The sequence below is a fragment of the Mchenga conophoros genome, linkage group LG3, assembly GCF_057382185.1.
Source record: "Mchenga conophoros isolate Kocher_MC1m ecotype Shallow Benthic linkage group LG3, M_conophoros_male_GT1.1, whole genome shotgun sequence".
Taxonomy (NCBI): Eukaryota; Metazoa; Chordata; class Actinopteri; order Cichliformes; family Cichlidae; genus Mchenga; species Mchenga conophoros.
This window is the reverse complement of record NC_140528.1, coordinates 83,233,113-83,258,536: the sequence shown is the minus strand read 5'-3', so window position 1 is coordinate 83,258,536 and position 25,424 is coordinate 83,233,113. Positions and strand designations below refer to the sequence as shown.

General features: G+C 42.7%; 2 protein-coding genes across 3 annotated transcripts in view; both read right to left on the bottom strand.

Annotated features, from left to right (window-relative positions):
- The window catches only part of mta2 (metastasis associated 1 family, member 2), a 32,285-nt gene extending 10,009 nt beyond the window's left edge, over positions 1–22,276 (bottom strand). The window contains exons 1-8 of the mRNA XM_085267534.1: positions 21,885–22,276; positions 11,427–11,494; positions 8,913–9,006; positions 3,084–3,201; positions 2,239–2,302; positions 1,999–2,116; positions 1,795–1,897; positions 703–802 (exon numbers count right to left, since the gene is read on the bottom strand). Coding sequence (XP_085123660.1) covers positions 703–802; positions 1,795–1,897; positions 1,999–2,116; positions 2,239–2,302; positions 3,084–3,201; positions 8,913–9,006; positions 11,427–11,494; positions 21,885–21,912 — 693 coding nt within the window. The 5' untranslated portion in view covers positions 21,913–22,276. The remainder of the gene's footprint in view (positions 1–702; positions 803–1,794; positions 1,898–1,998; positions 2,117–2,238; positions 2,303–3,083; positions 3,202–8,912; positions 9,007–11,426; positions 11,495–21,884) is intronic.
- Positions 22,277–22,572: 296 nt separating this feature from the next.
- Positions 22,573–25,424, bottom strand: part of eml3 (EMAP like 3) — a 32,557-nt gene continuing 29,705 nt past the window's right edge. Inside the window, exons 21-24 of one of the 2 annotated variants that reach the window (XM_085267531.1) lie at positions 24,404–24,491; positions 24,215–24,313; positions 23,982–24,112; positions 22,573–23,761 (exon numbers count right to left, since the gene is read on the bottom strand). In XM_085267531.1, the coding sequence (XP_085123657.1) occupies positions 23,555–23,761; positions 23,982–24,112; positions 24,215–24,313; positions 24,404–24,491 (525 nt within the window). In that variant the 3' untranslated portion in view covers positions 22,573–23,554. The remainder of the gene's footprint in view (positions 23,762–23,981; positions 24,113–24,214; positions 24,314–24,403; positions 24,492–25,424) is intronic. The other variant, XM_085267532.1, reaches the window with a different exon arrangement.

Sequence of the window (25,424 nt, the reverse complement as noted above, 5' to 3'; positions counted from 1 at the left end):
GCCCTATTGTGCACAAATCCCCTTTGTGACACACAAAGTAGGGCTGGGCGTCATAAAACCATTATCACCCAAAGTATGACCCAATGCAGACTAAAAAGCTCGTTACACGAGTCTCAACAGATAATCGTGGAAACAACACGTACACAGAGTGTCATATTTAAACGTCTCAAATCAAGAAAATGGATTTTTAAAAGCGCTATCCGCTGTCCGCTTGTCAGTTTTTCCACGTAACACTTCACAATCAAGCTCAAGGTCCTGTTGAGACTTTTCAAAATAAACTGAATCACATGAAAGAGTTTATTGAGCAGAAGCAAAACAAGAGACGTCAGGTGCTAAAAAACAAACCTTAGACTCAAACTTTGAAAGATGGTGTCCGTTACAACTTATGTCTAAAATGTCTCGTTTCATGCATCGGTTAAAACACTCGACTCCAGCTACGTGACGCCCAGGTGGAAACACTTCACGCAAGTTGAGCTGCCTGAGATTCACAGAATTTACAGAAAATGTTACATTTTTGTGATTTATATCGTTGTCAGGACGACAGATGTCTTATATATGAGATTTTGGTCATATCGCACAGCCCTGCTATGAACTAAAAATTCACCCATAGCACTGCCCCGTCATTGCTCATTATTTCCTGTGTTAGTGCAGGTGGAGTATGATAGCAACCTTTAAAGGCTTTGGTTAGTGTTCATGTCTCACCAGTGTGATGTCTCTGGATGCTGCAGCTGCACTCATGTGGAGGCTGGGCTGGCGGATGGAGCTGCTGCAGTCCAGGGCCCGAGCAAACGTACCCACAGCCCTGAAACAAACACACCACTGACTGCTCAGTAAAAACCAGGAAACATTCAGTGTTAACCATTTGAGGCCCTGTGTGACCTGACTGGTAGCTTCAGTTAGATTTGCCTTTAAAGGCAAGCTTTACATACTCCACTGTAGCATGACACTATGTACCGTGACAACACGCATCATATTTACACTGTTTGATAAAAACTAATGTGATGTCAAAGTGGGCATGAAATACTGCATGTATAAAGGCTAATTTACAGCACTGAGCGTAACTCTGTCTGTGCAGCTGGATTTAAGAAATCAGTGCTTAAAGTTTAATGTTTTAGTACAGTTTAGAGCGTGACATCACCAGGTTGGTTATTTGTTGCTCACAGACTTGGACTATGTTAGCTAACTAATAACAGAACCACTAACTCGGTGAAATGTAAGGAAACATAACTGTTTCTTACCCAAGCACGATTGGAAATCCTAGCATCCTAATATAAAAGAGATTATTTTATTATATAAAATACCGCTGATCGTATCAGCTGATCGTATCAGCTGATCGCACCACTCGGTACATCCAGCCACACGAGGAAAAATCTCTTTCTGACTCCACCTGTCACCTGACTCACAGCCTCGCCTCCACACTGTTCTCATTTACAACGTGCAGCTAGCCAAACAACAAAGAATCACTCAGACAGTGAAAGTGGACAGTATCTGCTCTGTTTCTTAACATAAAACTCACTGTTACATCCAGCGACAGCACAAACGTGAAGTCCCCTCGTTTCCCTGAGTTTGGCGGTCGGTTCTGTCACTGGCGAGCTAATATAAACTAATTCAGTCTAATAATAATGATAAAGTCTATTGGCCACAACCAGCCAACCAACCTGAAGATGCCACGTTCTGTACTGACACAAGATGGTGCTAAACATGATCTAAAAACTGGCGAATTTAGAAGTTGCCATGGAAACAAGCTGTAGCAACGACAATGTAGTCGGGTGGCAGATGGCAGGCGAGCGTTACCTCGCTACCACCAGGAACTGGTCGATCTGAGGATCTTTGAGCTGGTTGTTGGGATCCCACACCTTGGTCTCCAGCTTCTCTTGGACCCGGGTGTCTGATTCACCTGAGACGGGGACAAATGGCTTGAACTACTAATACACCAACACCTCCTCAAAATAAATAATGTAAATGTATTAAAACAACTTGAACACGCTTGCTGCTCACCCTCAGCTAGCTTATCAGGGATCTCTGCCTGGTATTTGGAGCCCACCCGAATCTCGCCTTGATCTGCTAGCAGGGTCTTCTGGACAGGGTCGAATACGAGTGAGTAGAAGAAACAGTCCTGGACAGAACAGAGCAAAGGTTAGAGCCACTTCACAGTGCCACTCTCTTTGCAATATGAAATATCGAAGCGAACAATTAAGTATCAAAGTAATGTGACAAATAAACAGATGGCATGTTTACCTCTTTCTCCAGGTACCCGGCTAAGACATCTGTTTCGTTGAGAAGGGTCACGTTACATTTTCCCCTGAGGAGAGCACAGAGAGGATGTCAAAGACACAAATGCATCTTCTCAGTAAGTAAAACAAGAAGGAAAAATCTGGTTTGATGACATCCCTGCCGCATTCAGTCCCCAAAAAAGGGGATTAAAAAAAAAAAAAAAAGTAGTGTCAAGCCTTTTTTGTGCTCATTTTTTTTGCTGCTTGAAATCATTTTTGACTTTAACAAGGTGCAACATATGAATAACACGCATCCATTCATTGCCTGTCTGGATCAAGGTTTCAGGGCAGAAGTCTAAGCAGAGACACAGAGGTGTTCCCAAACCAGCCAAGAGGTGTGATCCTGGTGTCCTGGGCCCAGTCCAGGGCCTCCTCTCAGTAGCACATGGCTGAAACACCTCAGGGGTCACAGTAAGCGGATAGCTCAACTGTCTGTTTTGATGTAAGAGAGTACAGCATTGCTCTGGAGTCCTTGACACCAATAACCACGCTCAAACTGTCTTTCTCTACGATCACTGTAATCTTTAGCAAACTAGGTAACAATACAAACTAGAACTGATGGGCAAATGTTTAGAAGCAAATTCAGTCGTCAAGTTTAGGACTTCATTGACTACAGAGGAAAGAATAAGTGATGGCAGGAGCGGTGATGTATGGTGCTGTGCAGGGACAGATTTGATCACCCCTTCAATGGGTGAGAATGGTTACAGCCAGGACCATTTCTCAGCAGATCAGTCCCAAATGCACATGGCTGTTGTCAGAGCTGTAACTAAACTGCAGGTGTGTGATAAGGCTCTGCTGGTAGTCACTTACCGTATGTGAGTGGCAGGTAGAGATTCAAACTGTCGAGACAGGAAGAGTTCTCTGTGTTTGAGCTGGTGTTTCTGCTGTTCAGACAGTTGTGGCTGCTTTGACTCCTCCTCAAACTCTCCTAGACACAGAAAGAACTCAGAATTAGCAAGAGTCACTGTTAGGAACTGAAGACGCGAACCTCTGAGTTTACAGCTATAACATAACTTGTAACGTTTGAATGTGGACACAGCAGGCAGAGAAAAATGGGTGAAACTTCATGCAGTGACTGAGATCACAAGACAAATCAAGTAAACCCTCCAGCAGAGACTGGTTTTACTGCAGCAAACACTGGAGATGCTTTGCTACACAATCCTGTGACTGAAGACACCTTTGGTATATCCAAAAATGACCTCCCATCTCCTTTGCTACTCACTCGTCCTGACCTTGATGGAAAACATCATGAGGTCAAGGAAAGCTGTGTAGGAGGATTGATAAGGACGCAGGGAAAGCGAAGCACTAACCTGGGAATCTGACCACAGTCACACTTGCAGATTCACTCCTCTCAGAGCTCCTCCACAAAGCTGCCATTTTCTCATCTATCCCCATGTGGCTTCAAGTGTACGTGTGTCATGTATTCATGCTGAAAATAAGTCGATTATATAGCTTAGAGTTGATAACTCAGATGAGTTTCTGTGAGATTTGTACTCATGTTCAAACCTTAAGGTTCATTAAAACCTGGCAAATAACATCTCCAAACTCCAAAAGCTGTATTGTTGTGTTCAGAAAAAGTTAGCGTTTAAAAAAAGAAAAGAAACACTTTTAGTGTCTTGAAATCAGTGAAGGTGGGTAATAGCCAAGGATTTATTCCTGCACCCATTTAAGTGGAAAAAGAAGAAAGAAATGAAACTAAGCCTTGTAGGAAAAAATCTAATAGTTTTGAAAAGTGAGTCCTCAAGTTAACTTTAATGGTCCAAATGGCAGAAAAATGTTACTACTATTAACATGTGAGTAACTGCAGTACCATTAAGAGCAGTTAGCAGGCCCACAGCTGTTAGAAAATAGGCAAAGCAGTCCAAAGATGGTTGCAGTGACATAAAAGCAAACAGATAACAGCAGCTATTTATTTCAGTCTGTGTACATTGAACTGCTGCACAGAGGGAGAGAAACTGCACATGCAACCACTGGACTGGTTCTTGTGTTTTTACTACATGCCTCATTCACTCATTCATACAAACACTCCCGAGGTATCGAGGCCTGTAGTGTGAGCGAAGCCAAGTCTGAATGAAGTGCAGAGCAACAGTCCAACCACAGTAACTGAATAACAAAGACTGCGAGATGCTGATTTAGATATTCAAAGAAAAAAAATTGCACACTGATTTTTTAATGACAAAAAAATCAAGAATTAGATTTTCCAGTGATTAAAACTAAAGCAGCAGTCAGCACAGAGCAGTGCAGGTTGACACTGGTTAGTATTGTTGTAAATATTATTAGTGGACTTGCTGATTATCTGACACTAGCAGAGCCATGAGACACTTTTCAGACACAGAGAGATGTGAAAAAACGAAGCCACACGTGTGAGTGTGTTTCGCCACTAGATTGCGCATTCTGAATTTCAGGCGGTCAAGTGATTTGCTGTAAGAAGGAGGGGAGGGACTACTTCACTCCCATCTCTGTGGACCCCGCCCCTGCACTGAACCACAGGAAACCCTGCCAGTGAGGGCACAGGAGAGAAAGAGAGGGATGGTACCTTAAGCCACACCCCTTTTCTGTTAACCTCTCAACCCCCCCCCCCTTCACCGGTCCGGCTAGTCCCTGCCAGACAAAGTAGGAAACCCTGTGTGCCAAACCGAAAGCGCCCATCCCCCTCCACAACATGTATCCCCAACTCCACACACACACACAAAAGAAGACACAGCACACACAGAAGGAGCGACGGGCACATTTCTAGAGAAAAACACATACTTTGTTAGAAACGCACTGTCCCCGATCTGACAAAGACTCCAGATGCATCACAATTAACTCACTGGTTGCTGTGGCCCTGTGGACAGATCAAGGGCCTTTTGTTCTGCATAAAGAACTTGAGTATAAAGAAGGAGGAAGAGGAGGGAGCAGCAATGAAACAAGCGAGTCCAATAAACAAGGTTTGGTCCTAACGAGCAGCAGTACAGAACGTGCACTTCTTCAGCACTAAGAGGCCTAGAAGCGACCAACCCAGACCTAAACAGAGTAGAACAGGACTACTTATACCCACAAAGGTCAACGATGGATCACTGTGTGCCTCCGTCATACTTCAGTGCACCAACAATCTTGATAAGTCAGTTAAGCAGTGACATTAGGAACACTGTAACTACCCTGTAACGAGACGTATTTGAACTCCAAATGCTAGTTAGTTTCACCTGCCGAGCAAAACTGGATACATTTGGAAATTAAGCTATTTTATGACATGAGTAAAAAAAAAAAAAAAACAACAAACAAACAAAGACTGGCCTGAAAACATTTTCCCTATTAGACGCACTGTTTAATGTTCAATGACAAAACAACAACGTGTTTGTTAGAATCCTGCAGTAGCCACTTTATCCTTTTGCACGAGGCAGTCAAAGCAAGTAAGAATACAGCGCTTTATAATTTTACACGATCCACAGCTGGTGTGGAGCACCCACAATATGGTTGCATACGTACAGCGACAATAAAAGGCTATTATATTCTATTTAAAGACTGTGCAGCTTATCATGGCCCAGGCTGAGAGTTCGAGGGCTGGGGACAGTCTGGATTTGACTTGGCCAAACTTGTGTGTAATGGGTCTATTGTGCTCTTGCATTACTTTACTGATCCATGTAGCTATTTGCATTGAAGCATTACAAATACACACGATTTGATCCACAAGTGTGATACACCACAGTCAATTCATGTTCTAATTTTTTTCCAACTAAAAGCATTCACTTTTTTGTGGCACACTGGGAAAAATTCCCTTCTCACAGCAAACCTGCCAGACACACTCATTCATTATCACTGAAGAAGTCAGGCTGTTGTTACAGTGTGAAGCTCTGAGTGCTCCAGAATTCATTCTTAATTTTATTATTATCGTCTTCTCTTGCAAATATTTTCCCCCCTTCTGCCAATTATACATGAGCAATGACCTGATCCATCCAGCATCAGCTCATTGCTTCTTTACTACCTCACACATCATGGCTGCAGTGTACTGGTGGCTAACTAGAGAGCTAACATAGCACAGTGGAAGCTAACAGCCATTAAAAAGCTCAACAATGACTCATTTTCTCTGTAATTATGTTCAGTGCAAGACTTGTTGGGAAGTCTTTATTATATTACAGTAACATAATATGTTGTGGTCAAATCTTTGTGTATGTGTGTGACACTTACATGCTTTGCTGACGAAGACTAATGCAATTAGGTGAAAACATCGTGGTTCTTATCATGTACTACTTACTAATGAACAAAGTTTAACATTAGCAGCGACTTGGAATCTATAGAATCTGCAAATTATCCTATAAAAAGCTCTCTCTTAATTCATGCAAAAATCAGTCTGGATTTAAACCGCATTCTCTGAACGTCATGAATGTGTCCTTAGAACCGTTACCACAGCAGGCCGTCGTTTAGTCAGTCACCTTCAACTGTTTTCTGGCACACTAGAAATTAAATTCATCACATTTCAGATGCCAAACATGAGCTTTTAGTACTACATAATTCAAATCAAAAGAGCATGTTTCGGGAGCCGTTTTAGCTCAGCGGTTTCAACCTTTTTTGCGCCACGGATCGGTTTATGTCCGACAGTATTTTCACGGACTGGCCTTTAAGTTGTCACGGATAAATACAACAAAATAAAACCGGTATCAAGATTTATTTATAACACATGGGAAAAGACCCAGAGAAACAGAGTTAGCGATAAAAAAACAAAAAAAAAACAAACGCTAAAAGCCCTACACACACACACACACACACACACACACACACATATATATACATGTAGTTTTGGCATCTAGCACAATAATACATAAATGCAAATATTAAATATTATAGATAGATGTAGACCGGCATGGCTATTTAATAATGATCAGCTGGGGATGTTCAGCTCGTGTGCTACATCTCCTAAATCCACCACGTATGGGAAACAGACTGCTCAGCCTCCTTTAAAGAGCAGCCATACCTTTAAAGAGGACACATGAATGCTGCCAGCAGACACACTGATGGCACACATTATGGACAAATGTTACAAGTGCCAACATATGACCATTAAAAAGAAAAACCAAACAAACAAAAACAACCAAACAGCATGTGTGTGTGTGTGTGTGTGCGCGCGCGCTGATGGACAGAGAGGGGGAGAACTATCAATGCATCCGTGTGGGCGTGTCTTTGTCTGCAGAACTGCAGCCTGAGGAGTAAGGAGGTAGAGCTGGTGTTGGGGAGGGGCTAATGACTGAGTGATCAGTCTCCAGCAGTGTGCATGCCATTACCAACAACTCACTGCTTCAACCCTCTAATAACACACAGAACAGACACTGGGCTCATAGGGTGGAACCGGCTGGTTATGGCGCTCCATGTATGCCCTGCCTGCTCACATCTTAGACCGTGCTGTTATGTGCTGGATTGTTTCAGTCTTTGCACAGCCTGCACCCGGGGTCTTGCCTGGTGTGACAGACCCCAGCCTCTATGGATCTTGTGCTCAGAGCTTGTTCCTGTGCTGCCATGACTAGCGCCTCTGTGCTGTCTTTCAGTCCAGCCACTGGTAGGATTTCTCAATGTCAGCCACTAATAGCTTATCAGGTGTTATAGTGAATGATTGCAGTAACTGAATCAGTTACAGTGTCTGCAGTGTCTGCAAGCTCCTAGCTTGTGGAGTTAGAAGCATGTGATGGTGTGGAGCGGTATCTCCCTCACTGGAAAAAAAAACAAGGCTTGTTATCATTGGAGGCAATCAAGATATCAAGACTGTGGTAATCCCATTACACCACAGTCTGGGACTGAACTCCAAGATGATAACTTGCCATCAACGAAAGGAGTTTATCAGAGACCACATTCAGAATTTGGGAATAGAGTGGATGGAATTGGCAGCCTGCAGTTCTGACCCTCAATCCCACTGAACACTGTGGGAGCTGCTTGGGCCAAACTGACTCAAGAGAACGTGCACAGTGTGTTTGTGTGAGTCCCACCAGTTAGTTAAGTCCAGCGTGTAGCTGCCAGCAGTTTTTGGGCTAATTTCAGTACAAATGTAAGTGCATTTCATACATTTATTTTATAATAGTAATAATTATTATTTATATTTACATGTATATATATGTACACATTTACATTTATATAGAACTTTTTGAGACCCTCAAAGCACTTTACAGTTCCACTATTCATTCACTCTCACATTCACACACTGGTGGAGGCAGCTACGGTTGTAGCCACAGCTGTCCTGGGGCAGACTGACAGAAGCCAGGCTGCCATATCGCACCATCGGCCCCTCTGGCCATCACCAGTAGGCGGTAGGTGAAGTGTCTTGCCCAAGGACACACCGACCAAGACAGACAGAGCTGGGAATTGAACCGGCGACCTTCCGGCAACCATGGCCGACCGTGGTTCAGGGGGTTGGGAATCAAAGCCTTTACTGGTTCATTTTAAACTGTGTAAACATTTAATAAATAAATAATTAATTAATTAGAGTAAAAATTCTGAAACACCATTTTTCATTCATGAAAACTTGCCCCCTTTCATTTTTCAATGTCAGAGCTGAAGTAGTGCTTTGGGGTTGCAGTGTGAAGTTTATTAAAAGAGTGGAGCCACATCATAGCTGCTCTCAGACTGGAGAAGATGAGCACTGGGAGGAGCTCTGGCTCACTGGTTGCTACTCACTTGCGTTGCTGTCAGCTAGAGTGTTGAGGTTGCCCGAGATGTCTCGCCTCCTGAACAGACACACCACTTTTGCCTCCACATTTCCATTGGCTGTCTGCAAGTGAAGAATCAGTAATTACAAATTAGAACCAGAATGATGCACTAGAGTAATTCCCTCCTACTCATCAAAATCATCTAAAAACTGAAACTTTGTACCTTCCTCCTCCTTTGATTAAAGCCACTGGTGGCTTATTTAGCCTTGATAACGACCAGATTCTAAGTTATTATCTATAAATCATGACAAGTCTGTCGTGATTACACTGTACTCAAAGTAAATACTCGAAAAAAGGAAAACAACAACAACAACAACAAAAGCTGGTTCTGAAAGTCAGGAGATGAGTTGGAAACAAGCATACAGTTCATCACCAGTAGACAAATCACTGGCTTGTTTTCTTTGGACTTACAAACCAAAGTGTGTGTGTGGCCTCTGTTGTGTCATGTAGCTGTGTGCGCTTTTCCTCTGGTGGGTATGCTGGATTTCGTTATTGGTGCTACATATAAGGAAAGGACACCTATGGAACATCTCATTGCTAACTGCTGTGCAGCATGGTGGTGCTGCGTTCTCAAACATCTTTCACACAGCTCAGGTTTTTACTTTTTGGAACATCTTTGCAAAGCCAGTACTGGAGCTACATTGGCTTTCACAGATCCTTCTGATGCAAGAACATAATAAGTCTACAGATTACTGATTACTGTGTACTCAAGTTTTTTTGTGGTTTTGTGCGTCAAAGCAATGAGGTGACTACTGAATGTCAGATACTGGCCAAAAAGCCAAAGGCAGACTGCAAATGTGAAGCCGTCTCTAGGTAGAAAACAGGAGAAGGTATACAGCTCCTGCGTGATTCGCTCCTCTGGCTTGTGTGAGACAGGAAGCATTTTTGGGAGAGGCACAAATACACCGTGTTGCATCTTGTTGTTACTGCTGATTTTTAAATAGTTTGCATTGTTTATGTAAGTAGTGATAAAAAGTTGTGTATAAAACTTTGCTTTCAAAATTTGTACACAAGTTGTTGAAAGTCACAGTTTATGTTTGCATTTTAAGTTATGAAATGGATTCGTTAAATATGATTGTGGTCTTCACAGTACAAAAATGAAGGTTTCCAATCAGGTTTTATGTTTTTAAGACAAAATGTAAAAATTTCAGTCATTTAATAGGAGCCAGAGTAGAGTCGCTACTCCTCCACATCAAAAGGTGCCAGTTGAGGTGTTCGGGCATCTAATTAGGATGCATCCTGGCATCCTTGGGATTGTCATGCTGAAAAATGTGTCCGTTGCCAATCAGATGCTTTACAGATGGTAATGTATGATGGCTCAAAATCTGATGCTTGGTGTGGTTTTGGGGACCAGGCCGGGGTCATTTTGCTTACAAACCTTATGTTGCGTTCCAGTACCCCAAGACCGGGCCGTAACAGACATCTAGCAACATTAATCAACTCGAGATATTCTCCATGGATTAATCAATCACAGTGCTGCCCTCCACTTTGCAGCCTGTGCGTGGGCAAACCTGCCAGTGTTGCGAGCAGATTTTCACGTGACATCACATGTCACACGTTTGTAGCCTGTCAACCAGCCGTGCACTGCTCAGTTGGGATGAAACTGAGTGAACCATCGTGTCAGTTTTTACCACCATTGTAATGATACTGCAGTAAGTTTGTGGGGGAAAAAAACACAAACAAACACTAAAGTCTTGGTTTCCAGTTAACTTTTTCTACTCCCACAGTTAGGTCCATAAATATATGGACAGAGACAACTTTGCTTAATTTTGCTTCTGTACATCACCACAATGAATTTTGAATGAAACGACAGTTGAAGTGCAGACTGTCAGCTGTAATTCGATGGGTTGAACAAAAACACTAAAAACCTTTTTAGTCCCTTCATTTCAGTGGCTCAAAACTAACTGGACACATTAAATAAGTGAAAATAAAATGTTCATTTAAACACTTGGTTGAAAACCGTTTGCCGGCACCGACAGCCTGAAGTCTTGATCTCATGGACATCACCACATGCTGGGTTCTCCTCCTTTTTAATGCGCTGCCAGGCCTTTACAGCTGCTGTTTGTTTGTGGGCCTTTCTGTCTGCATTTTAGTCTTCAATAACAATACTCCAGCAGCTTCCTGTGCCTTAATGGCGGCTATAAATAAAACTACCGGTAAGTACAAGACGAGGTTATGGCACTGAGCAAAGCGACCATTGTGGTGGGTTACTGGGGGCTTAACCCGTCAGTCACTGTGTTCAACAATCAGCACTCGGGCTGATGCAGTCCTCCTGGTGCTCAGCACAACACTAACAATGCAATCAACTAGTCTCATTTTTCCCCCTCATTTAAATGAAATTAGTCACCAGAACATCCTGGTAACCACTTTGAATAGGAAGAATATTCTATAGTTTTGGTGCATTACAGAAGGTAAACAGGTTACAGTACACACAGCTGTTTGAGAGAAATATAAAACTGAAAAAAACAAAAAGCCAACCTACCTTATTGAGCTCTTCTATTCTCCGGATCAGGTAAGGGTTGCTGGAGGAGTTCTCAAAGTACACATAATCTGAAACAAAGAGTAGAGAATCAGCTTACAATGGATTACATGTCAGCCCACGTCCCTGTACTCATCAAGTAAAGAACTATAACAATATACTTTACAGCAGCGTAAACTTTTAAAAGTACTGACTGATTTTTATGTCACATGTTTATGCAGCAATACAAATGTTTTAATATTGAAGAACATTAAAACATTACTGTTGGCCACATGTCGGCAAAGTTATCTGACATTAGTGATGTTTGTACTTCATGTGCTTCAGGTTCTACTTGATGGCAAAGCCTTTACTTTAAAATATACGCCGTTCAACAGTTGACTTTAATCTTACAGATAATGTGACAATATTCTGAATAATCCACAAACACAACAAGCTGTGAAGGCAGCCTGCTTTGCAGTCCTGAACATCACGGCACAAGCAGGATCCACTGCACTGTTAATGTTAGCTATGTTGTATTGCTGCCTCTGTTCGGTGGTGTCGAGCCGAGCTGACGGTTCACTCGTCAAGCTGAAAGAAAGATGCTTTAAGCAAACGAGTCAAACATGTGTCCACTGCACCATCTGGAACTCTTCTTGTTTAGCACTCGTAATAACACAAACACTAAATCCTCCTTCTCTTGTGCTGTTTTGTAGCAGTGTGTACACCTGAGACTGTCACCTGTCTGTCCGTCTTGCACACCAGCACCAGCTGGCTGGCATTGCTATATTAATACTGCAAATGTCACTTTTATATCACATAAAAACACAGATATCACTGTGGGCCAAAGGGCAACTCTAGTGTAATTCCAAAACCTTCGACTTCACTTCACCCAAACTGTCCACCTATGATTTCTAGCTGCCCACCCCTAACACAGCAGGGCAACTCCTGCCAGTAAGTCACAACTGAATAAACTTGTGAGTTCATGCAACTAACAGTTGTGTGGATGTATTGAAATAGATTTAGTGGTAATGAATGGTGTCATCGGTAGACGTACGCAGGCCTTTAAGTACATATAACACTTCATGTAAACATATGTAGCTTGTGAAATAGAATAAAGAACTTCTAAGAATACATGTTGGTTATGACTTGCCCCACTGAAGAGTACACACAGGACATGGAGGTAGTTTCCTAAAGGGCGAAGCAGCGGCAAAAACACGTGTGGCTCAAGCTCCAGGAAATATGTGCAGCTTTGTTTGTGAACCATCTCATGAACAATCACCACTTTCTTTATTCAATGCAAAATTGTTGGGTTCCAGTATTGTTCTGCCATTAAAGATAAAATAATGACCTTTTTCCATTATAAATGCTCTCAGTGCTAATCTTGATTATTAGCTTGAGTGAATTTTAGGAGTGCCAATAAAACTCGCTTGGTTGAGCAGGGGGCCGTTATACTGAGCAGCAAATGCTCACAGCTTTTTGAGAAACAAGCTACAAACTGACATTTTACCCAACAACATTTTGTAATTGAGAAGCAATTTTACGTCCTGATAGTATAATGTTGTTTCCAATTAGAAGCAAATAATATTAATACTCCTCAAAATCTTAAGTTTCATTGGAGGGACCAAAACTACTTTGGTCTAACACAGCTCAAATATTTCACAAGCATGCTGCACACAGAAATGTGTGACAGTGTCAAGCCTCTGTGTTTCTAGTTCAGTCATAAGCTCTTCATAGTCTATTATGCAAACCACAAGTAACCCTTCTTACAGTGAGCGCTTCATTTTAGACTTCAGCTGGGTGGCTACAGCACTGAAATCAATGAGGCTCTGGCAGGAACAGATCAACTGAAATACAGTTTTATAAAGCAGGATTGTAGCTGCTGGTTTTATAATACTAGGTCAGACTCTGGCTCTGATGTTGGTCATGTCTATGTTTAAGAGGCATCTGGAAACCCCATCTAAAAAGGTCAAGTGGTCAGCCAGGACTAGCCAGCAGTCTGCAGTGTAACCAACATTCAAACCATATATCCTATTAACATTGCTTAAATCACTGACACCAATTCAGACAAGAAGGAAACCGAACAAAGTCAGGAGAAAGCAGCTCTGTCAGCAGCTCTTCAGTCCCTGCAGTTCAAACCAGCAGAGTCACAGATGAGTCTTCACTATACGACCAGGCTGATAACAACTACATTAACTTCTGCAGCAGAAAATAAAACCAGCATCAACACTTAAAACACCAAGTGAAGCCTGTGCCAGTGAAGTGGCACGACTGCACTACAGATAACGTATTACACAACTTGTTCCACAAGTCGACTGAGGAGTAACTGAAAGTAGGATGTCACCGTAACTGATACAATACAATACAGTTTAATGTCAAAATTCTCAGAATGCGAGATAACGATCCTGGCTTCTTTTTTTTACCACAGTGACTATAGGCAGTGGATGTACTGAGCACGCAAATGTTCTGGAACTGACAGTGGCAGCATACGTGTGCTACTCTATCCTTAAATGCTAAAGAAGGGCTGCTGCAGTAGGTCTGCACTGACTTAAATAAAGACAGTAATCCTGAAATACACGCTACATTTTCATGAGACAGCCGTCTTTGCTGCTGTTGTGACTGTAGCCTATGCTCCACAGGCTACAGTGTTTGGTGAAAGGTAGGTGAATGCTTACGTTAACATCATGTAATTAACATTATGGTATGGTAGTTAGTAGGGTACTTGGCAACCAGGCTGTCCTGTCAACAAAACATCCACATTTTAAATACTGCCATACCTCAGGGATTTAAAATGACTTTTTGATTAAAATGTCTTACGTTAGGGATGTTGCTACCAACTGATTCCCTAATTGACTAAACAAGTGGGAAAAAGAAGACGAACCAACTATTATAGCACTCAGAAACACTCAGAAATCAAGTTAAATTTGAGAACTGTTTAATAATCACATTCTTCAGTAATGAATCACACCGCTTAAATGTGCATCACTTCGCATCGTGCATTATGAACATTACACATTATCCTCCGAACAACCAAACAGAAAAACATTTTAAAAAAAACATGTTATATATGATATGAAAACATGTTACTACAAAAGATCTTAACATACTAATAAAATATCATAAACAGCATCTGAAAAACTAATAAACTGTTACTGAAAAGTGTGTGAACCACAGCTCACTCCTTTCGATGTGGAGAAGCAGCAACTGAACTCCTAGCCCCGACTGAATGACTGAACTCCTCACCCTAGCGCTAAGAAGAAGCCCAGTGAGATGATGTTCCCAGCTGCTGAGAACAATGCTAAATATTCTCTCTGTCATGACTCTGCCATCACGGAAAGAACAACAATAATGGGCAGAGAAATGTATTTATGCCATCTCTGTCATAAATTTTCATATTAATTTACTGAGGTCAGAAGAGTCCCAGATGGAGCTCTTTGATTTTTGCAGGGTTTCTCTGAACACTGGCGGTCTGACCCTGGGGTCATTGCACGAGTTTATTCACTAAATGTATGAGTCCCACAGTGTTAGATCCACTTCAGAGACAGTTTCAAGAGTTGTTTTACGGCCTTGACCAGAGTAAATGGACGTGGACAAATATTGACAGCTTAGGTAAACAGCAGACTGAGAGTCTACACTCACTACAGATGAACGATGGTGAGAGTTGTTAGTCCTACAGCGGCCAACGTTTCTAGGACTTTGCACTGGAGTTGAGAAGGCTAAGAAAACAGAATTTACAGACGTTGAGCGGTGACATTTTGTTTAACATAACACTGTTGCAAGGTTGAGTTTATGCACCAATTTACAAAAACAGGGGAATAAACTGACTACATATTAAGCAATATTGACTATGGGCTCAGAATAGCAGCACAACCTGAGCAACATGAGCTTTACAAATAACAGATTTTTAATCATTTAGCATTCATCATACCACTAACGACAGGCACAGTGTTTCACTGTATCTTTTGATGTGATTATTAACAGCAGTGTTGCTTTTCATCAAACTCCATCTGGTCCTCCCACAAGCAGGGACAGAGACCCCCGGGACGATATCAGTGGGTTTCTGATGAAACGTCAAAAGCAGAGATGGGGAAGAAAGGACTGCGACAGGGAGAGGATTTCTTGCTCTACTTAGCTCAATGGTGGGAAGCTCGAAAAGAGAGACATCATCTCCTTGTTCACAGCGAGGAAAAAAAAATACCACCAAATTACATAACACTGGGTCAGACAGCAAAAGGGGATAAGCGCTCATGTGCTCAACATGACGGATTCTAGATCTAGAGACAAAATGTCAGCAGGGGTTATTTTTTCATACTAAAGCCGTCCATCACTTCCTACTGCCCAGTTTGAGGGGAGACGATGCTCTTACACTGAGGCAGTGATCATCCAGGTAAGATATGCTCAAATTTAAAGTTCATTTCAGTCTCAGCTCAATGTACCATTTTACCTCAAACGCACTGCAGTCAAAGGAGAGCTGGTTCTGTGTTCGGGTAATATGTAAACGCGTGGGCAGAGGATCTAAATTAAAGTGATGTGTGTTGAGGCAGCCATGAGCGTATGCTGTGGACATTTGCAGCTGGAGTGGTGCTGACTGTCAGGTGCTTGAGGGTGAATAAGGAGGAGGAAGCCCTTTGACTAATCTCTGGGGAAGATAATGATCTTATGCAGGCTGAACACTGTGTGCTTCAGGAGGACTGGTGATGTAGGAACCAGCACCGGCCTGCTCTTACCAAAAAATGATTCAGAAATATGAACTTGATGGAAACAAAATTGTAACTGATGTACATATCATAAAATGCATTTGTTTCTGCGTTACATACCAAAGAGTTTAAAGTATGTCACAGTGCAGGATACTTGAAAAGGCCCCAGAATGAGTTTAAGCCAACTGTGAAGTCAGCATTACCCTGTTGCCTCAGCAAAATTTCTACTGATTACTGCAGAAAATAAGCTTCGTGCAAAACGACCTTTTTAGCAAGAAAAAAGAGATAATGCAACTTTTAGTGATGTGCTTCATTAAGCATTAAAGTAAATGCTGAAAGAGGCATACACAAAACACTTTAAAATTTACATAAAGAGGCTGATGTTTGCTGCACAGCAGCAGTGGCGCTAATGTTTGGGCTACTGCAGCTATACCAGTGTGAACGAGCTCAAAGACCAAATGACAACAGAAAATGTTGATGAAAACTTCTGCTGAAGAAACTGTGTGGATAGTTTGTCTGTTTCCAGTCTGACAGAGCAGAAGAGCATATGCTGCAAACTGCAGCCCACCCCCTGGCTACAAGGATTTTCTCTGAGCAAGCTCTTTCCCAGCTACAGAGTGTGCCGACACAGAACAGGTGTTTAACACTTCACTGCCACATCAGCTCCATATATGAACCTCACTGCCCTGTGTGCGTGTGCCGTACAGCTTTTGAGAATGTACTATTTGTATTAATGTCTACATTATTCATTTAAAGCTGACCAAATTATTTAATTTTCCATTTGGTTTGTTTTCTATTGTAACACTTGAACACACTTTATAATAACCTTAGTAAGATACTTCCATATTTGCTACCCTTTCCTGGTTTCCTGGTATGCCTAATAATTCCCTGACAACCTCCCTCTGTAGAAGCCACCGTTCTAATACCAATGAACTACTTTCCATTTAAGATAAACAATTTGGACTTCTTTTTTTTTTAATAAAAATTGCTGAATTTTAGCATTTACGTTCAAATACGGGGAAGAGACGCACGGTGAGGCAGGAGCAAGCTGAGCCTCACCTTGGATTTCCCAATCCCTCACAACCTGTTCCCTGTAACGCAATGAGAGCGAATCAATGTCTCTCTGTCGCCAATCAGATGCTTCAAACACTTTCAATATATGCAGGCTAAAATGAAAGAGAAGCTGCCCGAGGCCATGTTTACCCACAGGTACGCACACAAGCTGAACCTGGTGCTGTTGCAGAGTGCGTGCCCGTGTCACATGCACTTTATTAAACCAGCAGAGGGACGTTTCAGTAGCGGATGGTGGATGATCAAGTGCCGTTTACCCAGACCATAAATCTGCACCAAAACTGACCTGCACGCATCATTGCATTTTATTATGGAAAATCCTGACCGCTGGAATAATGACACGCTGATGATGGCAGCAGGATACGATCAGTTTCTCCTCCTGGGATGTGAGTGCGTTTTCAATGGAACTGACGCGTTTTTCAGAGTGATGCAAAACGAGGTGCTCTCACGCACGTGCACGACACCGCTGCTGCTCTCGAGCGCAGGAGGCTGGCGTCTGATAGTTTCTATGACTGATTTGAGTAGAAATGTGGTGCACTTGGCCTGACAGGAAGTGGAAACAGAGTCAGACAGGTGATCAGAGATGAACAGAGACAAGCGCTCCGTTTAATTTTGGACAACAGTGATCAAATGAAGGCCAGGTTTGATCATTTCCTTGGTTTGGTCGATTGCGCAAAATTGGGTGAAATATCATATCTTGATAAGGTGAACCTACAGAGCCTGTCAAAATGCGCCAAGCTGTTGGACTTTGTGAGACTTGAGGCGGATCTCATCGGACTGTATAGCTCACAAACAATGAGAAATGAATGTAAATCTCCTAGACGGCTTCTCAACTTTTTAGCCCACAAGGATCTCATTCAGCTGTTCCTGAGGCAACACAGTTGCTTCAGCTGGTCATTCTCAGCACTGAAAAGAAATAAGACGTACAGTTGGGGCAGGACTGTTCCTCCCTGGCAGTGATCTCCACTGAGGTGGACTTTTAAAGTTGAAACAAGACGAGGAGGACTTCTACAAAAGGAACGAACATTTTTGTCAGGAAGGATCAGCGCAGGGACTCCATTTATAAAAATATGACCACAATAACCTTGTTTTTTAATGTTTGTCACATGGGGTACAGTTAGTATGTGTAAAGAATGCTGATATGAGATATGAAACATAACCCATTAACTGCTGCCGATGAAATGGGAGAGAGGACTGGCTCAATTCAAGGCAGCAGCAGCAGCTGGTGGTGGTGGAAGAAAACTAAATGAATGTTAAAAAAAAAAAAGAAATTCATGTTACGAAATGCTACTGCCAACAAGTCTGAAGCAACACTGACAACCGTTTCATAAAATAAAAATAACATCAAATGGCCATAAGAGCAGCAGTTGCGTGGCAGGACAGTGGTAACTGCCTCAGACAACTGGAGTGGAAGCAGGAAGTTGCCCATACGAGCTGCCGGTGCCACGAATTGAGCCAGCCCTTGCTGTCAAATGATGAATAATCTATTCTGTTGGGTTCATATATTTCTAAATCTGATTCTGATGAAGGCAGTGCCTCACCAGCCCTGAACCTCACTGCACATCATCTCTCCTTCAAGCTCGGGTCCTCTTACAGAGCCCTGGGAGTTTGAGGGTCCTGCGCAGTGTCTACGCTGTTCCTAGGACTGCACTCTTCTGGACAGAGATCTCAGATGTTGTTCCTGGGATCTGCTGGAGCCACTCGCCTAGCTGCGGGGTCACTGCACTGAGTGCTACAATTACCACTGGGACCACTGTTTTCTTGTCTCATCCTGGACTGTGGTACTGACACTCATTAGTCCCCGACCTCCTTCCTTTTGCTTGGCAGTCTCAGAGTGCTGGACTTGGGGTGAAACCCTCCATGCATGGTCAGGAGATTCCTCATCTTGACGTCAGTGGCTTCTATCTCCTCCTTTCACCAGCTTATTATCCCAGCAGGGTACCTGATCACAGGCAGGGTGTAGGAGTTGATAGCACAGATCTTGTTTTTACCGTTTAGCTGACTCCTCAGGACTTTCCTGACCCTCTGCAGGTATTTGGTGGTTACAGCTTTCCTAGCGACCTCTTCATGGTTCCAATTGCCAGTGGGATCTCCAGGTACTTGTAGCTGTCCTCTATGTCTGCAATGTTGCCTTCTTATAGTTTGATTCCCTCAGGTCTGACTACCTTCCCTCTCTTTGCTATCATCCCACCTCACTTCTCCAGTCTGAATGACTGGAGACGCAACGACCTTATTCACTGTTCATGAATCCATGTCCTTCAGCCACATGCTGAGGAAAGCAAAGTTCTGACATACAAAAAGCTGAAGTGAAACAAAAACAATGAAAAGTGTCACTGCAACCACCGTTAGTGCTTTTATTACTCCATTCTCCCGTTTCCTGTAAACTTTGCTCCCTTCTCTATTCCACTTGTCAACATTCAGTAATGAACAGATACACGTGGGACCATAAAACGTGTATAAAACCAGCGTAATACAGAGACAGACAACCATTCACAGCTACGGCCAGTTTAGAATCACCGAGTGGGTAACTCGTGCCTGAAGAGAACCCACACACAAAGGCCCCAGCTGGCTCGATCAATTCACCAGATGCAAAATATTATAAAGCCTCAGTGACATGAAAAACTGAACTTTGTAGTTTTTAAATACAACTGTACAGGTGTTTATTTTTACCCTATAATTGATTTAAAATACACATAATGATGCATTTAATAGTCTTTGCTAATGAAAAATCCTGTTCCTGGGTTTATGGCTCATTGATGCAGCACTATGTGGCATCACACTATGGCCTTTATTTCCCTGCACAAACTTGATCTAGCAAGGTGGCTGGGACAGGTCCAGCAGCTCTTCCAACCCCTCTACAGTCCAACCACAAAGTGATGGAAGCACATTTCTCAATGTGTAAGATACTTAACTTAATCTTAATCTTGAACTTAAACTTAATCTTTGTTCACAATATTTACCACTGAATTTTCTGACAATTTTCAATATAACCCTTTATCAATAATTCTCTTTAGCTAATGCATGACTAGTGCCAAGCTTTGTCTTCTGATGCTTTATCTCTTCTATAAATTCCAATAATTAGCTCCAAACAATAGGTTTCTCTAGGAACCCACCTTACAAAATGACTACAATTTCCTAGCTGATGTTTCTAAATTGACTGTCCTTCCACATAGAGCTATGTTGCTCTCAACAAAAATGAAACCCTGCACACCTCTGCACAAATAGTAGCTACAATAGCAGGGATCCTAAAGCCGAAACGTCAAGTGTTTTAGCAGCAACATACGTGGATCCATGAAACTGCACTGCTGAGGTCAGTCATACACACAGAGCACGGAGTGCGGGTTAGTGATAAGAAGTTAATGGGGGGGGAAACAAAAAACACTTTAACTGTTCAAGCATTAAGCGCAGAAATATGCAGCATGTTTTGCAGAGCATAGTTTAATCGCTATGACCTAAATACCCCACACACTCGTGAGACTGCGATTAGCCTTCCCCCCCCACTCAAGATTTTCAGGGAACCCGTAGCTAGCACCGTCTCCGAGGCTTAGCACTGAAAAGGTTGCACAATCAATACTGAAGCCCAGAATCAACTGTCCTGATGATCCGACTGGAAAACTAACAGTAGAGAACAGCAGCTTGCTTTGTATGAACCATAGTTTAGTTTCTTTTCTGACGCCTGCAAAGCAACCTCCAATGAACTGCATCTTATAAATGCCTGCCTGCCACTGGTGTCGCGGGGGGCTGCGAAAGATGATATTAATGACTAATTACCTGATTAATACCACCGACATACCAGTTTCCTTTGCAGCCATGTAGCACTGATGAAACATTTTTAACAAACGAGAACTTAACGAGTTATTACCACTCAACTTGGTACAAATTCAGTCGTTCACTTGCAGGTGTTCCAATATAACTGTTCACAGTCTGTAAACTAAATTCTTAACACAATTTTAACTGAGCTCGGATAGCACCGCTACTACGCCAAGCTAACAGGACTTAGCAGCCAGAATTAGCACATCTAGTGATATGGCGGAGGCGATAATGAAATTAACCTACCAGCCTGACACAGCTAGCAGAGCGGTGTTAGCAAGCCATCACAGACGTCACCAAATTTAGCTAGATGCTTACTTCTCAACCGCCAGCAGCTAATGCTAACTAGCATTGTGTTCATTTTGAGGACGTTATCAAATCTATAGACTACACGTCAGAGAATTGGACAATTTACTGTTATTTCGCTTATCCATAACCAACACATATGTTTGGATCTCCTGGATCCAGCTGGCTGGATGGATTTGTATAAATACAAACTTTCAGAACCGGTTCATGCTGTGCGACGGCCGCCCTGTGGTACGGTACTATGATGGCGTGAACTAACTGGGATATAACACAGATCTGTTCTAAAAGTTGAACTTTAAAACAAATATACACTGATCAATGTATGGTATTATTACAGTCCGAACACAGAAGCAGCTATACTTGGCTACAGCTGTGTGGAAACCAAATCAATGTGAAGTTATTTACGTCTGTCTGTAAGCTAAGTCATACTACATTGTTTCGGCAGATCTGACTGTCTTGATGAAAGCCCGGAGTCGCGCAGCGTACGCTAGCGTTAGCTAGCTGCTAACAGCAGAGACAGCTAGCGGCTAGTTAGCCAGCTCCCAGTAGAAGCGAACAATCACGTTGAAGGGGTGTCTTAAAAATGTAAACCATTCCTTACCTCCCACTCGGTACATGTTGGCCGCCATTCTCTCGTAACCTTTATCAGAAGCAGTCCCAGGGTATTCCCCGCTTGGGTAGAAACAGGTCGATGGGAGTCTATTTTATTCCTTCATTTATCGTCAACACCCCCGCCGCGAAACAAAGCCGGCTCTGGGTACAACAAGAGAGCAGTGGCGGGTAAAAAGTTGAAAGTTTCCGTTGGCGACGCTCCGGCAATTATCTCCAAAAATAGAAGTTTTTATTTTCTCTCTCTGGCGACCTTCCTCTCCTCTTCTTCACTCACTTATTCACATACAGCTAGCCTGTCTCTTACTCCACTCTTCCTCCCATCCTCCGCTCCCAGCTTCATCCTCCTCTTCTTCACCTCCGCTCAGTTCAGCGCGCGCGCACACACACACACACACACACAGACACACACACACACAGCCCCCCCCTCCCTCCCTCGTGTACAAATCGTCAACTTCGGATTTTGTCGACAATCACCGACGTCTCACAGTCAACTTGTTCACCGGCGCTGGTTTAGTGACACGGACGGCCTGTTTATGAAAAGTACGACATGCTAAACCTACTTTACTGCTTGTAGCTTACAAAGTGTCTCAAGATGCTTACCGGAAACAAACGCTTATTTACAAGATGTACACACAAACACAGGCTTTAATATCGCAAATTCAGAGAATATACAGACGAGTCAGTGTAATGATGGCAGCAAATATGCCCCAAATAGGTCAAATTCTGAACGGACGGAAGCTGTTAAAAATGAGATACAAGTATAAAAAACAGTTTAAAAATAGAGTGAAAAAGCACTAATGTATGTGTTTTTCTTGTACGGGCTGCTGGTAGTGCAATAGATGGCAGTGTTGGAGAGCATATCAGTTTACTGAAGTATCACACCTAAAGGCAGTTAATGATTCAATTCATTTTATTCAATTAATTTTATATTTTCCACCTTAAACCATGTACCTTTAACTGCCTCCCAACAGGAGGGCACCGCAGACTTTACTGCCGTCTTCAGTGAAAACACATTTGCTGAGACTTCAGTCCTAGGTGTTCTCACCTGAGACCTGTTATTTAGGAAAGCACTCACAGGTTCTGGAGTGGCACTGCCCACTAGTGACACTTCACACACAACACACCTCGGAGTCTTCTCTCATTTATTTGGAGCTGAGCTGATACGACATCACAGTATTGCCGACGTACATTTAAATACATAAAAAACTGCACTAAAGTAATCATTTTCAAGTGTACTGATCTACTGTTAGACAAATGAATGAATACGAGATGCTGAGTTGATTTTAATGGGACAGGCCTGTCACAGTCTAAGCATATAAAAAGTTGAGATGTTAACCAAACCTTGTTTAAAACATGTATAAAATCACGTGCACGGGCAGTGCAGCACTGTTCTGCACCAGCAAACAAGAACGGTTCTCACCACATACACAACAGAATGACAAGGATTCTGTCTTATGGGAAACATCACACACACTGTCCAGTTTCACAAGGATTTAAAGCATAACATTAACATGGATGTTCCTCCCGAAGAGGATGTTCTGCCTGAAACTAGCAGCAGTGTCAGTCCAGAGGACAGAACGAGCCCATAACTCACTTCGATGCCTCTGCGGCTGTAAGAAAACAGCCCGCTTTCCCTCACTCTTACAAGCAGCCGTCTCCTTAGCTGGTTGCAGGTTCTGGAGAGCTGGTAGAGGTGGATGAGGCCGAGGCCAGTCTTTCACGGCTGTTACCCACCCCCCCTCCAATCACCTTCCACTGAAGGATGCAAGTGTCCTTCCCGCCAATGGAGAGCAGGTGAGAGTCACTGTGAGTGAAGCAGACGTTGGTGACGTGGCTGCCGTGGCCCTCGTACTTGTGGCTCGGTGCCTGAAGAGAAAAGAAGCAGGTCCACTTCGGATCAGAGCAGAGGAAGGCCCATCATATCCCACTTACTCCTCCCCCCTCATTGTCTTTCCAGAGTAGGATAAACACCTTTCTACAAGATTCCTACTGTTAATGCTGAATCTGAATGTCCCACAACTCTAGTGACTCTTAAAGCTGGCTGACTTTTACCATTTGATTCTTATTTAAATAAGAAAATAGTTACCTTGAGTTTAGGACAGGGGTACTGGAACAGATGAACCTTACAGAAATCATCAGCCACAGCCACCATCTTCTCGTTGTGAGAGCGACACAGCGCGTTGATGTCTGTGCCGTCAGAGCCTTCCAGCCACACACCTGAACACCACAGTACCACACTCATCAGTCTGATTGCATAAAAGAACCCCATGAAGTTAATGCAATACTAAAGGAGGATAACAGCATTTTGGAGTTTCTCACCCATCACATGGAAGCCTAGCACACAGGTATAAGAGGCCCATTCTCTGTCTTTGCTCTCAAAGCGGTTCCTAAGCAGCTTACATCCTGCTGCTATGTCCCCTGTTAAAACACAGAGTCACTAAGCTGAAGAATGTACTGCATGGCATTCCTATAACAGCACTGAAAGCACAGTGCTGGATGTTCACTTACAGTAAAGGATCTCATAGTCGCCTGAATTTGACATGATGTACTTCCCATCTTTGGACCAGTCCAGGTGAGTGATGAAGCTGGAGTGGCCCTGATCCAACAGATAAGCAGACAGAGTGTCACTCACATTAGCTAAAGAAAGCAAGCTTTTATTGTGCATTTCCTTCACCATCAGAAAACTCCATAATAATTAATCTCCGTGTTTGCAAGCTCCATACCACACATTGCATATGAAAGATTTCCAGGTCATTAAAAGTGAAGTTAATGTTCAAGTGCATTTAAACGGCATTCTTTCTAATAGCTAGCATGAGTATAATAATAACAAATTACAATAGTCCAGCCTAAAAGTAACAAATACATGAACTATTCTTAACAGATGTCAGATAGCATACTGCTAAGATTTTCAGGGCCGAGTACAATAACCTCAGTTTGATCTGAATTTACAAGCAGAAAGTTAAAGACAAAGACCTGCATGGCCTCTAAGACATTCCTGCAGTTTAATCATTGGTGTGTGTTATCTGGCTTCATGGACAGATAGAGCTGGGTGTCATCTGCATAGCAGTGAAAATGTATGCTATGTCTTCTAATGATGCTGCCTAAAGGAAGCATGTATAATGTAAACAGAATTGGTCCTAGCACTGAACCCTGTGGAACTCCATAATTAACCTCAGTGTGTGAAGAGGACTCTCCATTTACATGCACAAACTGGAGTCTATTAGATAGATATGATACAAACAATTACAAGAGGCGTGTAAGACTGCGACTCTGCTTCCTGGTCCCATCTCTGCATAGTCACATTTTGGGGGGTTTAATAAATTTGTCCAGATTTCTAGAAATGAGAGCTGCTCCATCCAAAGTGGACGTCGTCTCTCCTAACAAGACCAGGTTTTCCTGGAAAGCTTCCCAATTATCTATAAAGCCCACGTCGTTTTTTGGACAGCCACTAATTTAAGCATGGGGCTAAACACGTCACTCCTGGTCCGATTGGGGAGGGGACCAGAGAAAACTACAGCGTCCGACATTG